The following is a 15,706-nucleotide window of genomic DNA, read 5'->3' as shown; positions in this document are numbered from 1 at the left end:
GAGGGAGAGGGAGAAGCAGACCCCCACTGAGTCAGGAGCCCGATGTGGGGCTCGATCCCAGGACCCTAGGATCATGACCCAAGCTGAAGGCAGATGCCTAACCAACTGAGACACCCAGGCGCCCCAAGCATTTTTCAATTATCTTAAATATATTAAGACTTGTTTTAATTTGTATTTCCCTAGTAACTAATGATGTTATGCATGCTTTCACTTATCTATCTACCATCCATATATCTTCTTTGGTAAAATTTCTCTTTTAATCCTTTGTTTATTAGGTTATTGGATTGCTTGTTTCCTTATTGAGTTTTGAGAGTTTTTTTTATATATTCTGGACAAAAAATTTTTATCAGGTATGTGTATTGAAATATGAATTCCCAATCTGTAGCTTTTCTTTTCATTTTCTTAATATTGTCTTTCAAAGAGTAGAAGTTTTAAATTTTGATAAAGTCCAATGTGTTAATTTTTTACTCTTATGAATTTGTGGTATTTAAGAAATCCAAGGAAACAAAAGTTTTCACCCTTTGTTTTCTTCTAAAAGTTCTTAGTTTTAGACTTTACATTTATTTCTATGATCCATTTTGAGTAAATTTTTATATGTGGTGCAAGGTATGGGTCAAAGTTCTCTATATATCTATCTTCAATTGTTCCACCACCATTTGTTGAAAAAGACTGTCCTTTCTCCATTGAATTGCCTTTGCATCCTTGTTGAAAATCAATTGACCATGTATGTGTAGGGCTACTCCTGAACTCTCTATTCTGCTCTATGGATCTCTGTATTTATCCTTTTGCTAATAGCACATTGTTTCGATATCTATAACTTTATACTAACTCAGAGAACTTGAATCCTCCAATGTTACTCTTCTTTTTCAAAATTATTTTGGCTATTGTACCATGTTTGCTTTTCCATATAAATTTTAGAATTGGCCTGTGAGGTTCCACAAAAATATTCTATTGATCTTGATTTGGATTGCACTGAGTTTATAGACAACTTTGGGATGATTAACATAACAATATTGAGTCTTCAAATCCATGAACATGGCTTACCTTTCCATTTATTTAGGTCTGTTTGAATTTTTTTTTCATTAACATTTTGGAGTTTTCAGTATACAGATCTTGCACATAATTTTTTAGTTTTCTGCCTAAGTAATTATTTGGTATTATTTTAATGGCATTGTTTTTGTTGTTGTTGTTGTTTTAAGTAAAGTGTACACCAAACATGGGGCTCAAACTCATGACCCTGAGATCAAGAGTCACATGCTCAATTGACTGAGCCAGCCAGGCATGCTGGTATTGTTTTTAAAAATTCAATTTCCAATTATTAATTTCTAGTATATAGAAATTCAATTAATTTATATATATATATTTTTAAAGATTTTATTTATTTATTTAATTGACAGAAAGAGAGCGAGACAGCAAGAGAGGGAACACAATCAGGGGGAGTGGGAGAGGGAGAAGCAGGCTTCCCGCCGAGCAGGGAGCCTGATGCGGGGCTCGATCCCAGGACCCTGGGATCATGGACCTGAACCAAAGGCAGTCGCTTAATCAACTGAGCCACCCAGTGCCCCTTAATTTTTATATATTAATCTGGTATCCTGAAACCAGGCTGAACTTTATTCTATTATCTTTTTGGGTAGATCTTTCAAATTTTCTATGTAGTAATCATTCTGTTTATAAAGAGAGACAGTTTAATTTCTTTATTTTCTATTCTTTTTTTACCTCATTGTATTGGCTAGGACCTTCCATACAATGTTGAATAGCTGTGGTAAGAGTGGACATCCTTGCCTTTTTCCTGATCTTATAGAGAAAGCAGTTGGTCTTTCACTATTAAGTATGATTTTAGCCGTAGATGCCCTATATGAGGCTGAGAAAATTCCCTTTTATTTTTAGTTTCCTTAGTTTTTTTTTAAAAAATGTATTATTGTTTCATGGCTGTTGCATTTTATTTTATTTTTATGTATTGAGATGGAGATGGTCATATGGCTCTTCTTGTTTAGTCTCTTGAATATGATGATTTACACTGATTGATTTTTTAAATGTTGAAACAGTCTTGCATTCTTAGGATAAACCCTACATTGTCATGATATATTATTCTTTTTTTATATTGTGGGATTCAGTTTGCTAATATTTTGTGAAGGATTTTTACATCTCTTTTCATGTAGAATAACAGATTATGGTTTTCTTGTCTTCTAATGTCTTTGTCTGGTTGTGATATCAGGGTAATGCTGGCTTTATGAAATGGTCTGAAGACTGTTTTCTCTTATTCTATTTTCTAGAAGAATTTGTGTAGAATTTGTAATATTTCTTTCTTAATTGTTTGGTAGAACTCACCAGGGATGCCATCTGGAACTAGTGTTTTCTTTCTGAGAAAGTTTTGAGTACAAATTAAATTTCCTTAATAGATAAGGACTAGTTAGGTCATCTGTTTCTTCTTGAGTGAGCTTTGGTAGTATCTGTCTTTCAAAGAGTTAGTCCATGAGTCTAAGTTGTCCAATTTATGGTCATAAGGCTATTTACAATGTTCTCATATCATCCTTTAAATGTCTATAGGATTTGTAATGATGTCTCCTCTTTCAGTTGTGGTATTGGTAGTTTGTGCCTTATCTCTTTTTATCTTTGGTAGTCCTTTGTTAGGCTAGAGGTTTACGAATTTTGTTGATATTCTCCAAGAAACAGATTTTGATTTCAATAAGTTTCTCTATTTTTATCTATTTTTAATTTCAGTTCTTTTTACTTGCATTTCTATTATTTCCTTCTTTCTGCTTTTCTTTTTCTAGTTTCTTAAATTTGGGGCTTAGATAATTAATTTCAGATCTATCTTGCTTTCTAATATAAACATCTAATGCTATGATTTTCTATATAAATACTACTTAGATAAAATAGATAAAATAATACTAAATAAAACATAATAAATATAAAATAAAATAGATAAAGTAATACCATTTTATAGCATTATTGCTATATTTAATACTAAATAAAAAATAAGTATAAGATAAAATAAATATAAAATAAAATAGATAAAATAATACTATTTTTATCTATTTTCAATTTCATTGCCCTTTACTTTCATTTCTATTATTTCCTTCTTTCTGCTTTTCTTTTTCTAGTTTCTTAAAGTTGGGACTTAGATAATTTCAGATCTATCTTATTTTCTAATATAAACATCTAATGCTATAATTTTTATATAAATACTACTTCAGCTGCATTCTATAAATTTTGATATATTGTGTTGTTATTTTCATTCAATTCAAAAGATTTTTGAATAACCTTGTGATTTCCTCTTTGACCATTGGGTTACTTAAAAGTATGTTCTTTAATTTGCAAGTATTTGGGAAATTTTCCAGATAGTTTTCTCTAAGTCATTTCTCATTTAACTATGTTATGGTCAGAGAACTATTTTGTATAATTTCAGTTCTTTTAAATTTGTTAAGATTTTTTTATGGTCCAGAATATTGTCTATTTTGTTGAAAGTTCCATATGCATTTGAAATGAATGAGCATTCTGCTCTTTGTTTTAATTCCTTAGATATGTTAAAATAGTTTGATAATGTTCAAGTCATCTATATTGTTATTGATTTTTGCTTCAAGTATTTTGAATCTCTGCTCTTAGGTACATACACAGGATTGTTATGTCTTTTTTGCTGAACTGGCCCTTTTATCATTGATATCCTTCTTTATACTTGTCATTGTGTCTTGTTTGTCTGGTATTAATACAGGCAATCTAGATTTTTTGGATTATTTTTTGCATGGTGTATTTTTTTCCCCATCTGTCTCCTTTTTATTAATTTTAAATTTACACTAAATTGATGCCTTTTCCTATCATTTATTTTTGACTTAAAAAAAAAAAATTTGGACTACTTTTAGATTTACAGAAAATTGCTGTATACCCTCATTTAATTTCCCCTAATGTTAACAACTTTCATTCCATGGTACATTTGTCAAAACTAAGAAACCATCATTGGTATATCACTATTAACTAAATTCCAGTGTTCATTCAGATATCACTAGTTTTTATACTGTCCTTTTACTCTTCCAAGATCTGATCGGGATATCATAGTGTATTAGGTTATCATGTCTTCTTAGTCTCCTCTGGTCTGTGACAGTTTCTCAGTCTTTCCTTATTTTTCATGACCTTAATAGTTTTGAGGAGTATTAGTATTTTGTAGAATTTCATCAGTTGGGGTTTATCTGATGTCTTTCTCATAGTTAGACTGGGGTTATGGGGTTTTAGGCAGAATACCACAGAGGTGAAGTCCCCTCCATATCACATCATATCAGAGGACATAGGCTATCGACATGGCATCCCTGGTGATATTAACCATGGTCATTTGGTTAAGGTAGGGTTTGCCAGGTTTCTGAACTGTAAATTTTCTATTTTTCCCCTTTCTATACTCTGTTATTGGCATATGAGTCAGTTAATCCAGTGCACTTTCAGCTTAATTCATAATAGCCCCAAGCTGGAAACAAACCACATATCCTTCAATAGGTGAATGGTTTAACATCTGTGCTACATTCATATTATGAAGTACTAGTCAGCGATAACAAGGAACAAACTATTGATATAAACAACAATCTGGATGAATCTTCCAAGAATTATGCTGAGCAACAAAAACCAATTCCAAAAGGTTACACGATGCATGCGTCCATTTATTTAACATATTTAAAATGATCAAATTATAGAAATGGAGACCAAACTGTTGTTGGCAGGGATTGTTGAAGGGGTGTGGGTGGGAGAGGAGTGCGTGTGGCTATAAAAGGACAACACGAGATATCCTCCTGGTGAGAAAAATATCCTGTATGTTGGCTGTGTCGATATCCCAGTTGTGATATTGCACTAGAGTTTTGCCATACATTATTATTGAGGAAAACTGAGTTAAAAGTGCAAGGGATCTCTCTGTATTATTTCTTGCAACTCTATGTGAATCTACAATGATCTCAAAATCAAAAGTTCCATTAAAAAAGGACACCAGTAGGAGAATGAAATGCCAAAACAGAGTAGGAAAAATTATTTGCAATACATATAACTGATAAAAGATTAGAATCCAGAATGTATAGATAATTCCTATAAATAACCCAGAAAAAGAAAGAAAACCCATTTTTCAAAAAATAGGTTAAAGTCTTAAATCACATTTTAAAAGAAGATACTCAAAGGATGAATACACCTACCAAAACCTGCTCAACTTTATTGGTCATCAGGGAAGTGAAGATTAAACCCACAAAGAGATACCACAACAAACTCATCAGGAGGGCCAAAATTTTTAAAAGACATGAAACTGAGATTAAGAATTCCTCATATCAGTGAGGTCATATGATACATGTCTTTCTCTGTTTGACTTATTTCGCTCAGCATAATACCCTCCAGTGGGGTGGGAGGGATGGGGTGACTGGGTGATGGACAGTGGGGAGGGTATGTGCTCTGGTAAACACTGTGAATTGTGCAAGACTGTTGAATCTCAGATCTGTACCTCTGAAACAAATAATGCAATATATGTTAAGAAAGAAAAAAAAAAAGAAGAATGTAGCAGGAGGGGAAGAATGAAGGGGGGGAAATCGGAGGCGTAGACGAACCATGAGAGACGATGGACTCTGAAAAACAAACTGAGGGTTCTAGAGGGGAGGGGAGTGGGAGGATGGGTTAGCCTGGTGATGGGTATTGAGGAGGGCACGTTCTGCATGGAGCACTGGGTGTTATGCACAAACAATGAATCATGGAACACTATATCTAAAACTAATGATGTAATGTATGGGGATTAATGTAACAATAAAAAAATTTTAAGAAAAAAGACATGAAACTGAAATCAAGTGTTGACAAAGATATATATTATCTGGAACTCACATGTACTGCTAGTAGGAAAATAAATCAGAATTAACCACCTTGGAAAATCGTTTGGCAAGATCTACTAAATCTGAGCATATGTATACCCTATGACAAAGCAATTCTACTTTTTGATATGTATCCAGCAGAAATGCATATGTATATGCATTAAAAGACATGTATGAGAATGTTCATAGTAGTAGTATTCCTAATGGCCCTATACTATAAACCATGAAATTCCCATCAACAGTAGAATGGATACAAAATTGGGGCACATTCATACATAATTCATTCATACATTTATACATATTTATCCATAATGTCTCTGTTTCCCTCCTATCCATCAGCCAGCCATCATGGCTCTACCTCCAAAATTCTACCTGAATTTTTTCACTTCTCTTCATATCCTCTGACACCTCCTCAAATCCACTGTCATTTCTCATATGGTTTATAGACATAGCCTTTAACTAACCTTCTTGTTTCCACTCATGCTTCCCTATGATTCATTAGCTGTAAAGCAGTCAGAATGGTCTTATTAAAATATAAATCAGATCACTTCATCCTCTTGTTTAAACCTTTTAGTGGGCTCTTGTTGTACTTAGTTAAATCCAACTCTTCATCATGGTTTGAAAGGCTGCCATGCTAGTTCTGCTGTAGTGAAAGATGTTTACAGAGAAAGATCCTAAAATACATAGAGTGGTTTAAACAAATTAAGAGTTTATTCTCTCTCACACAAGAGTTGGAAGGAAGACAGTCCCAGGTTGGTAGGGCAGCTCTGCCAGACTCGGAGATGGAACACAGAGTTCCCCCTATGGCTCTCACGTGCTTGCCTATCACATCTGCCTCCAGCTAGCCAGAGGGGAAAGGAAAGGGGGAGACCATGCTCCTTTCCTCTTATGGGCTCAGCCCAGAAGTTTCCCTTCCTACTTCCGCTTCCATCCTCTTTGTCCAGAACCTGGTCACAGGGCACACCTAGCTGAAAGGAAGCCTGGGAAATACTGTCTTTAGCTAAGCTGACATGTGCCCACGCACGACTCCATTACTGTGGAAATAGGGAAGAATGAATATTGAGGACAACTCATAGTCTCCGCTCCAGGTTATGTCATGTCATTCCTCTCTATTTTCCAGCCTCATCTCCTCCCTTCTCTCCCTGGCTTTTGGCTCTCTAGCCACACCAGCCTTGCTCATTCCCTCCTTAGTCCTTAGGCCCTTGTATCTGTGCTGGCCTATATCTGGAATGCTTTTTCCTAGATCTTTACCTGACTGGCTTCTTCTGATCCTTTGTACCTCAACTCAAGCCTCATACATCTTCTGAGAGGTATTCCCTGACCCTTCCCTTAGAAGCAAAGTGACCACCTCCTTACCATTCTCTCATTCATACTGTTTAATCTCTAGCACTGACCACTAGCTCAAATTCTCATTTACTCACCTGCTTATTATCTGTTTCTGCCACTGGAATGTAAGCACCATGGGGGCAGAAATGTTGTCTGACTTATTCTCTGTTCGATCCCCAGCCCTTAAAAGCTACCTTTGATACAGCAAGCATTCAACAAATATTTGTTGAACAGATGAGTTCATTTAGCCCAAAGCCCTTCATTTTATAACTGGGGAAGCTGGAGCCCAGAGAAAGTAAATGGCTTGCCTGGGCTTCTGCAAGTAGTTCGTAGAATCACAGGTTGACACTTTTCTTGAACACCCTATTTCATCCAGGTTCTTCTTTGAAGTCTCTTACATCGCCCCTCCACAACTGTTCCTTTGAACACCTGTAGCACTAGACTTTAACATCTATTGGGTTTTTATTCTATGCTTCTTTGTATTGTTATTTATCTTTGTTCTATCTGTCTTGTTTTCCCAACCAAGCTGCAAGCCCCTTGAAAATACCAACCTTCTGACACAACAGGCTGTGCGTAGGTATTCAAGAAAGAGACTAAAGTTACTTTATTCAGTCAAGTGAAACTTAGAACCGTTACAGCTTTCATCTTGTCCTATCATTGAAGATAAACGTTGGATACTGGAAGACTAGATTTAGGTGGGAAGTAATTCCTGAGTATCCCCAGCTAAGCATGCAGGCAGGGCTGTCTTACCGGCAGCTGGGATCTTACGTGCTTCATCAAAATTATGCAGAGGAGCTGCTCTCGGTATAATGGGTGGGTTCTGAAAGGTAATCTTTGCTGTTGGTGGAATCAGTCCTCGTTCAATCATACTTAAAATCCCTGGGAAGGAAGGTTAGAATATGATTTTAACTCCAAGCATTTCTATAAAGTCTGAGATCTAGACGAATAGTCTTCTTATTTGTGAGAGCACATCTAGTGCCTTAATCCTTTGCATGAAGAAACCATTATAGTACACGTTCGTTTAAGCCTAATATTCTAACCCAAGATAAAATGGCATTTCCCATAGCGGTTTTATGAAATAAACTTGTATTAAGGTAATTTCGGAGTGGGGCGCCTGGGTGGCTCAATTGTTAAGCGTCTGCCTTAGGCTCAGGTCATAATCCCAGCGTCCTGGGATCGAGCCCAGCATCGGGCTCCCTGCTCCACGGGAAACCTGCTTCTACCTCTCCCACTCCCCCTGCTTGTGTTCCTGCTCTCGCTATCTCTCCCTCTCTGTCAAATAAATAAATAAAATCTTTAAAAAAAAAAGATAATTTCGTGGTGCCTGCGTGGCTCAGCCAGTTAAGCATCTGCCTTCAGCTCAGGTCATGATCCCAGGGTCCTGGGATCAAGCCCCAAATCAGGCTCCTTGCTCAGCGGGGAGCCTGCTTCTCTCTGCCTGCCGCGCCCCCCCCAGCTCGTGTTCTCTCTCTCTCCCCTGACAAATAAATAAATAAAATCTTAAAAAAAAAAGATAATTTCATTTTAAGGTAGAAATATAATTTCAGTGCAAACTAAAACTTCTTTATACTTAACATTTTCAACGATCGATAATATTGTTATTCTTTTTAAAATTCAGAGAAATCAAGTACACAGTCTTCATACTAAGGAGAGGTTTTGTTCTGAAAGAAAAAAAAATCTATGTGCTTGTATCTATTCTCCTGTTGTTACAATGAGTCATATTTTATAAAAGAAAGTTATTTTTAGGGGTGCCTGGGTGGCTCAGTTGGTTAAGCAGCTGACTCTTGATTTTGGCTCGCGTCATGATCTCAGGGTCGTGAGATTGAGCCCGGTATTGGGCTCTGTGCTGGGCGTGAAACCTGCTTAAGATTCTCTCTCTACCTCTCCCTCTGCCCTTCACATTCCGCTCTCAATCTCTCTCTCTAAAAACAAAACAAAACAAAACAACAACAACAAAAGAAAGTTATTTTTAGACATTTCTCACGTCACCAGAAGATGTGATTGCTCAAATAGATGAATTTAGTGTAACTGGGCAACATGGATAGTATTAACGAACCTAATTTACAATCCCTAGAACTCATACTATGTCAGCATGGCTGGTACCAGGGCTTTTTTTTTTTTTTAAGATTTTATTTATTTATTTGACAGAGAGAGACACAGAGAGAGAGGGAACACAAGCAGGGGGAGTGGCAGAGGGAGAAGCAGGCTTCCCGCTGAGCAGGGAGCCCGATGCGGGGCTTGATCCCAGGACCCTGGGATCATGACCTGAGCCAAAGACAGACACTTAAAGACTGAGCCACCCAGGTGTCCCTGGTACCAGGGCTTTTGAAGGACAAGAGACCGTTAAATAAACAAATAAATGAATCAATGAATAATTGAGCAAAGCCTTCTGTCAGGGCAATGCTTTCATTAAGGTGGATCTAGTGTGTTGAAGCCAGAAACCCAGAAACTCAGGGAGGATGTGAAATGAACTTGTGATAGGGCTTCAGCTTCTTGTTGCTCTCATGTAATAGGAAGGAAAGTAAGGAACTCTGGGTCTCAAGGAAATCCTCATCTGCAAGCTATGTACCGAGTTGAACCAAGTTGAAGAAGTTGACACAGATTCTAAGGGGAACAAATATGGTTTCTGTTTGCCTGAGGCCCTCGATGACGATGTTATGTTGTTATTAAGGATGCTAAAGTCTAGTGTTACACGAATTCAGAGAAAGGATCACTGAGGGATTGGGGAGCTGGAGAAGACTTGACTTGTAAAACAATGATTCCAAAGAGAAATCTTCAGTTTGCTTACTGCAGAATCATTTCGGGGGGAGAATTTCTTATTAAAAATGAAGACTTCTGGGCCCTCTCTTGGGCCTGTCCAAACTTCTGAGGTCAGGGTCTGGGAATCTGTATTATTGAAGCTTCTAGGACATAACAGTAATCTACATTTTTTAGTAAACCCTCCAGGTCAATCTTTTATACTTTTAAATTTAAGAACTGCTCATCCAGAGTACAACTCTTTAAGCCCCATTTGAAATTAGGACTTCAGGATTTAACTTTTCTAACACTAGATTTAACTACCTTAAAATATTAAGAGTAATTCCGTGTCCTCACAACTATTTTCCACCCTTAAATATCAAATCCCATTTCCAAGAACTCTGCCTGACTTGCAGATATGAAAAACAGAGCTCCTTCTAATTCAGTATATTTTCATTACTGCACTCAGAGAGAATCCCAAAGAATGTAAGCATGATTTTAACCTTTGCTTTAGTACTGGTTGGAGCAATTGACTTAATTTTAGATAACACATGTGTGTACGTTTACCATTGGAAGGAAAAAGTTAAGACTTTGGGATAAGCAAAAGAGGCTGGGTATCTTTTCATTGAAATGCTGGAACCTCTGGAAGTTATCTGACCCTATAATCGCCTTTGTTTTTGATGAGTCTATTTTACAATTCTCTAGAGATTAAGGTTAATATATAGAAAACTGAAAGCAGTGCAAATATTTCTTATTTTATACGCATGCAAATAAACTCTGTCACACAGAGGGATGATGCTTCCGTCACCCCCAAAAAGCCAGTCGTGTGTCCATTTGCAAGTTTATTTCACTATTCTTGATTTGTTTGGATTCTCCTAGGAACCAATTGTAACATCCTACTGATTCCCTCATTTAATCAATGAGTTCAATAAAATCTTTGATGTCTCCATTTTATAGTTGTATAAGAGTCATGGTTTTGCTTTAAAATATATCTGGCCTTTAATAATCTTGGAGATCTCACCAAGATGAGCAGAAGATTCACCTGAAATTGTCAGAAACGATGCACCGCACAAGGAACATATTCCAGGCATATATTTTCTTAGCACCCCCAGGCGAATTCAAAGTGGCAATAGAACTTTATTGTCTGTTTTTCTGATTTTAGTATTACTCCCTATTAATTTTTTGTTTTGTTTTTCTTTTTGGTTCATGTATGGCTAAGTTATTCCTTATTGGTAGCTACAGTGACTGGGAATTTGGTGATCTCCATAAATGGATTAATGTCTTATAGAGATCTAATTCCCTGTTGAGTGAGGGGACAATAGAGAATATAGTTTGTTAGTCTTTTGCTTGTCCACTTGTGTATTTTGAGCTCAAATCAACTAGGAATGTCATGCCCGCAAAGAAGGTGGTATCTGGACCAGTAGGTGTGTTTCTGTGTTTATTTTTCATCTGTAGCTGAAATTGTAGAGTTGAAGCTATAAGCTCTGTTTGTATCTGTATTTTTATGTATCTGTAATTCAGAAAGGCCTTTATCTCTCATTGTGAATGTAGAATGTTTTCCTGTCTCCAGATGGTATTAATAAATTAGACTGTAAAGTCTCAAATTAAAGGAGCTCTGTTCAGATGGACTTAGAGAGAAATAAGTGCTTATGTAAATTGAATATTCTTAAGATTTCTAGGAAATAAGGAAATCAAACTTCTAATCCTTTAAATGTGCTCCCCCTCATCTCCCAAATTGAGAAACTCTCATTGAGTCTCTTTACTTTTCATGGCAATATAGTTACTTGGATAGTTTCAATAAAAATCTGTTCTCCTTTTACTAAGATATAATTGGAAAAATCACTTACACAACAAAGACTTTGTCTGGAATTTCATATTTAAGAGTGATACTTATTAATCACGAATGACAAGTCACTTTTAAAGAACTAAGGTTGACTTTATGGAGCCAATGCTTACAAAGTCTTCCAGAAAACCTGGCCTGGTACATGGCTTATAGGGTTTCCATTCTTGCAGGTGGTAGGAAGGTCATGTCCAGGCCCAAGAACCTTAGGATATTTGGAGCACCTCTAGAAAAGAGGAAATTACCCAAATTTATAGGTCCCGTAGTTGAAATGTGGTGGGCAGAGTTTCTTGGGCTTGATTTCCTAGCCTTAAGATAGCAAATAATAGGGCGCCTGGGTGGGTCAGTTGGTTAAGCAACTGCCTTCGGCTCAGGTCATGATCCTGGAGTCCCGGGATCGAGTCCCGCATTGGGCTCCCAGCGAGGAGCCTGCTTCTCCCTCTGACCCTCCCCCCTCTCATATACTCTCTCTCATTCTCGCTCTCTCAAATAAATAAATAAATCTTTAAAAAAAAAAAAAGATAGCAAATAATAGAAGATTTTAAAAGTTCAATCTGAGATTCCTTATGAAAATTTCCAGCAGAGCAAACTTAAGATCTTGCTGCACCTGTGTAAATAATCAGGACAAACCTAATGAGATTAGCCTTATTTTTTGACTTTTTTTCTTTTTTGGAAATCTTTTTAATCAAAATGGTGGAAGACTGTAAGAATATTTTTGTTTAAGTTTTGGAAAAAGCAAAAGAGATTACTGGATACCTTTTGAATGGAATGCTGAAGCCTTCAGGGATTATCTGGACCTAGTTTTTGACAGAGTTATTTCACAACTCTGTAGAGATTAAGGTTAATTTGTAAAAAACAAAACAAAACAAAACAAAAAAACAAAAAAACTGATACTAATGCAAGTAATTCTTATCTATAGACTTGAAAATAAATTCTGCCTGGTGAAGGGACACTCTTCCTTCCCACAGAAAGGTCAATTTTGCATCTAATTGCAAATTTATTTTAATATTCCTGAGCTATAAATATGTGTCCTTTGGAGTCTCTTTTAAACCAGTTGTGACATTCTACAGATCTCTCTCTCTCTCTCTTTTTTTTTAAAGATTTATTTATTTGAGAGAGAGAGTGAGCACAAGTGGGGGGAGGGGCAGAGGGAAAGAGTCTTTAAGCAGACTCCCCGTTGAGCGTGGAGCCTGACCCAAGTCTTGATTTCAAGACCCAAGAGATCATGACCTGAGCCAAAACCAAGAGTTGGGCACTAAACCAACTGAGCCACCCAGGGACCCCTACAGATCTCTTTTTTAATCAACGCATTAAATAAATAAAATATTTGACATGCATTCATTTTAAATTTGTATGAGATCCATGATTTTACCTGTCTTGGGAAATTATCCCTTAACACCATTGTCTCATTAAACTTTCATAACACTCTTACTTTCCAGTGGAATGGATTAGGGAATAGACGTTCATTCATTCAATGGATATTTGTTAAGTGCCTATTACATGGCAGGAGCTATTCTGGAGGCTAGGGATGCAGTGATGAGCCAGAGAGAACTCACGGAGCCTCTAGGAGGGTTGAAGATGTTAAATAAAGTCACAATAATTGAGTCACAAATCGTGATCATCTATGAAGGAAAAGACAGATGCTTAAGGAAGTGATTTTTCCGGGCTTCCAGGCAGAGATAGAGGCACTTGTGAAGGTCCATATGAAAATGTGCTTGGCCTGGAGAGGAGCAGGGGAAGGGCATGTGCTGGAGGGTAGAGAAAGCAGTTAACAGAGAATGGAGGGAAGGTCCAGGTCAGGCCTGCCTTGTTTGTAGAGTCTGGAGTTGATTAATCAATCAAGACCAGAGAGCAACTGGCCAGAGGTCACACACAGCCTGAAAGTTTGGTTTGTGTACTGTGAGACATATATTCTTAACCATTAAGAAGAAAAGAAAAGAAAAGAAAAAGAAAAAAGCTTGCTTTCTTTTTTGAATGTAACAAGATAATTCGAGAAAAAGTCAGGAAGTTCATCCTACATTTTCCAAAACAACTCTCTCTTCTGGGTGTTGTTAATCCTTCACCTCTGGCTGGACTTGTGTGAACCTGAGATGACATTAAGGGCATCAGGAACATGTAAAAATCTAGACACTGTGTCCACATTTCTGTGGCTTGAGCTTTCCTGACGTTTCTATTACCTTGCACAGTATGTTGACTAATTGGCTGATTAATTACAAATATTATGGCAGGCCATGTGTTCTCTGGTGGATCACTGAGGGATGAAAATGTGATTTTTTTCCTGGGTCAAGTTGCCATGGTTCTAGATTCACCTTTGTTTTGCAGCAATTTTTTTCATTATGTCTATTGCTAAAGTGGACACTGATTGATTGATTCATTCATTCATTCACTATTTCATTCATCTTAATTTGATCCAGGAAGAATAGAAGATGGTACTTAAGCAAGAACTCTGCTGGAGTCATTCCGTATTCCCAGGGAGTAAATATGTAAACTAAGTAAAATCATATGTCACAAAGATCTCCGAACAACAATGGTTTATAACTAGAAAAGTAATAGTTACAGTTGTGAGCTTCACACATTAAGGGACATATAATGATGCTGGGTTCTCCTGAGTTCTGCTGTTCTTCCTCCAGTAGGTCAGTGGACAGCAGACAAGATGGAGAACTTTATATCTCCAAGGACCAAGAGAACCTTTGGGAACACTTTAGGTCCAAACTATTCCAGACAACAGATAGAAAGTAAGATGGGAATAATTAAAGACCATGTCACTTGGTTATATTTGAGATACAAAAGGGGATCCACTTAGGCATTTTTCAACACTTCAGCCAATTAAATTAAATAGCAGAGAGAAACACTCAGTCCTTAGTCATTCATTTACTTATTCATTCAACCAACATGGTTCTGGATACTAGGGATACTGAGATGAAGATGATATGACCTTTTGTTTAAAAACTAGAAATCCACTGGTTTCACGAACACTAGAATTTAGACTGAGACACGCATGGTTTAAATGCCATTTACATTAATTCTGGCTTCATATTTTTGTATAATAGTATATTGAAATAAATTTTTTAAATGCTACCAGAATAGCATCAGAAACTATCTGCTCAGAAACTTGAAAAATTCTAATAATACCACATAAACACAATAATAATTTTAACACGTAATAACACCAACATCTCAATCAATATTAAATCTGTAAGATGATGGGTTTTAGAGGTGGAAGGGACTTTAGTTATTGTCTAGTCCAACCTTCTGATTTACAGAGGAGCAAACTCATGCCAGAGTGAAGACCCCGACTTGTCTGAGGTTACCTAGGAGAATAAGTGGCTGAGCCCGAATTCAAACTCAGGCCCCCTAGCCCACCTCAATGCTCTTTCCCGTAGATTCCTAAGCACATAAAATGGTCGTTGAATCACTAACCTTTCCTGGCATCTGCTTGTAGGACAGGTATGGGCGTGAAGTAGGGATCCGTGCGATGAGAGGCTGGTAGAACTGTGAGGTTGGATATGGTAGACCCTTTTATTAACTTCTGAACCTTCACCTAGACAATCAAAAATTTGTTTTCAGCAGAGAGTTTTGCTTTCAAAATGAACACAGTTTTCTTCTTGTAAACAATAAATAAGATTATGAATAGTTTCATTAAGTTTTAATAAAGTAGTGATAGCAGCTCCAGTTTTATTGCTCCTGAGTACCCTGTGCTATTGTCTACTGTCAGTTTGTGTAATTTAAAATAGTTAATTAAATCCAATTAACATGTTGTGATTTCCACTATGCAAAGTCACTGTAGTAGTTAATAAAGGAACTATTAAGATTTTGTTCAATTTTAATGACTACGATATAAAAGTGCTAAATCTTGACAGAAGAGGTTTTGAATACAGCAAAGTTTTGTACAGGCGAATTTCCCAGGAAATACATATTAGAGTTGTGAGAGTAAAAAAAAAAAAACAAAAACAAGCGAACTGGGAGAATTTCAAGATAGATGTAT

The 15,706-nt window shown here is 36.7% G+C and overlaps 1 protein-coding gene across 5 annotated transcripts in view; it reads right to left on the bottom strand.

The window, feature by feature from the left end:
* The window catches only part of IQCH (IQ motif containing H), a 206,262-nt gene that overhangs the window by 122,548 nt on the left and 68,008 nt on the right, over positions 1-15,706 (bottom strand). For 4 of the 5 annotated variants that reach the window (XM_032417799.1, XM_032417800.1, XM_032417801.1 and 1 more), the window contains exon 1: positions 7,896-8,013. In XM_032417799.1, coding sequence (XP_032273690.1) covers positions 7,896-8,013 — 118 coding nt within the window. Of the gene's footprint in view, positions 1-7,895; positions 8,025-15,141; positions 15,263-15,706 lie in introns of those variants that run through there. The other variant, XM_032417798.1, reaches the window with a different exon arrangement.

Source organism: Phoca vitulina, unplaced genomic scaffold, assembly GCF_004348235.1.
Source record: "Phoca vitulina isolate PV1807 unplaced genomic scaffold, GSC_HSeal_1.0 scaffold20, whole genome shotgun sequence".
NCBI classification, from domain to species: domain Eukaryota; kingdom Metazoa; phylum Chordata; class Mammalia; order Carnivora; family Phocidae; genus Phoca; species Phoca vitulina.
Note: the sequence above shows the minus strand (reverse complement) of the source record. Positions and strands in the feature narration are given on the sequence as shown.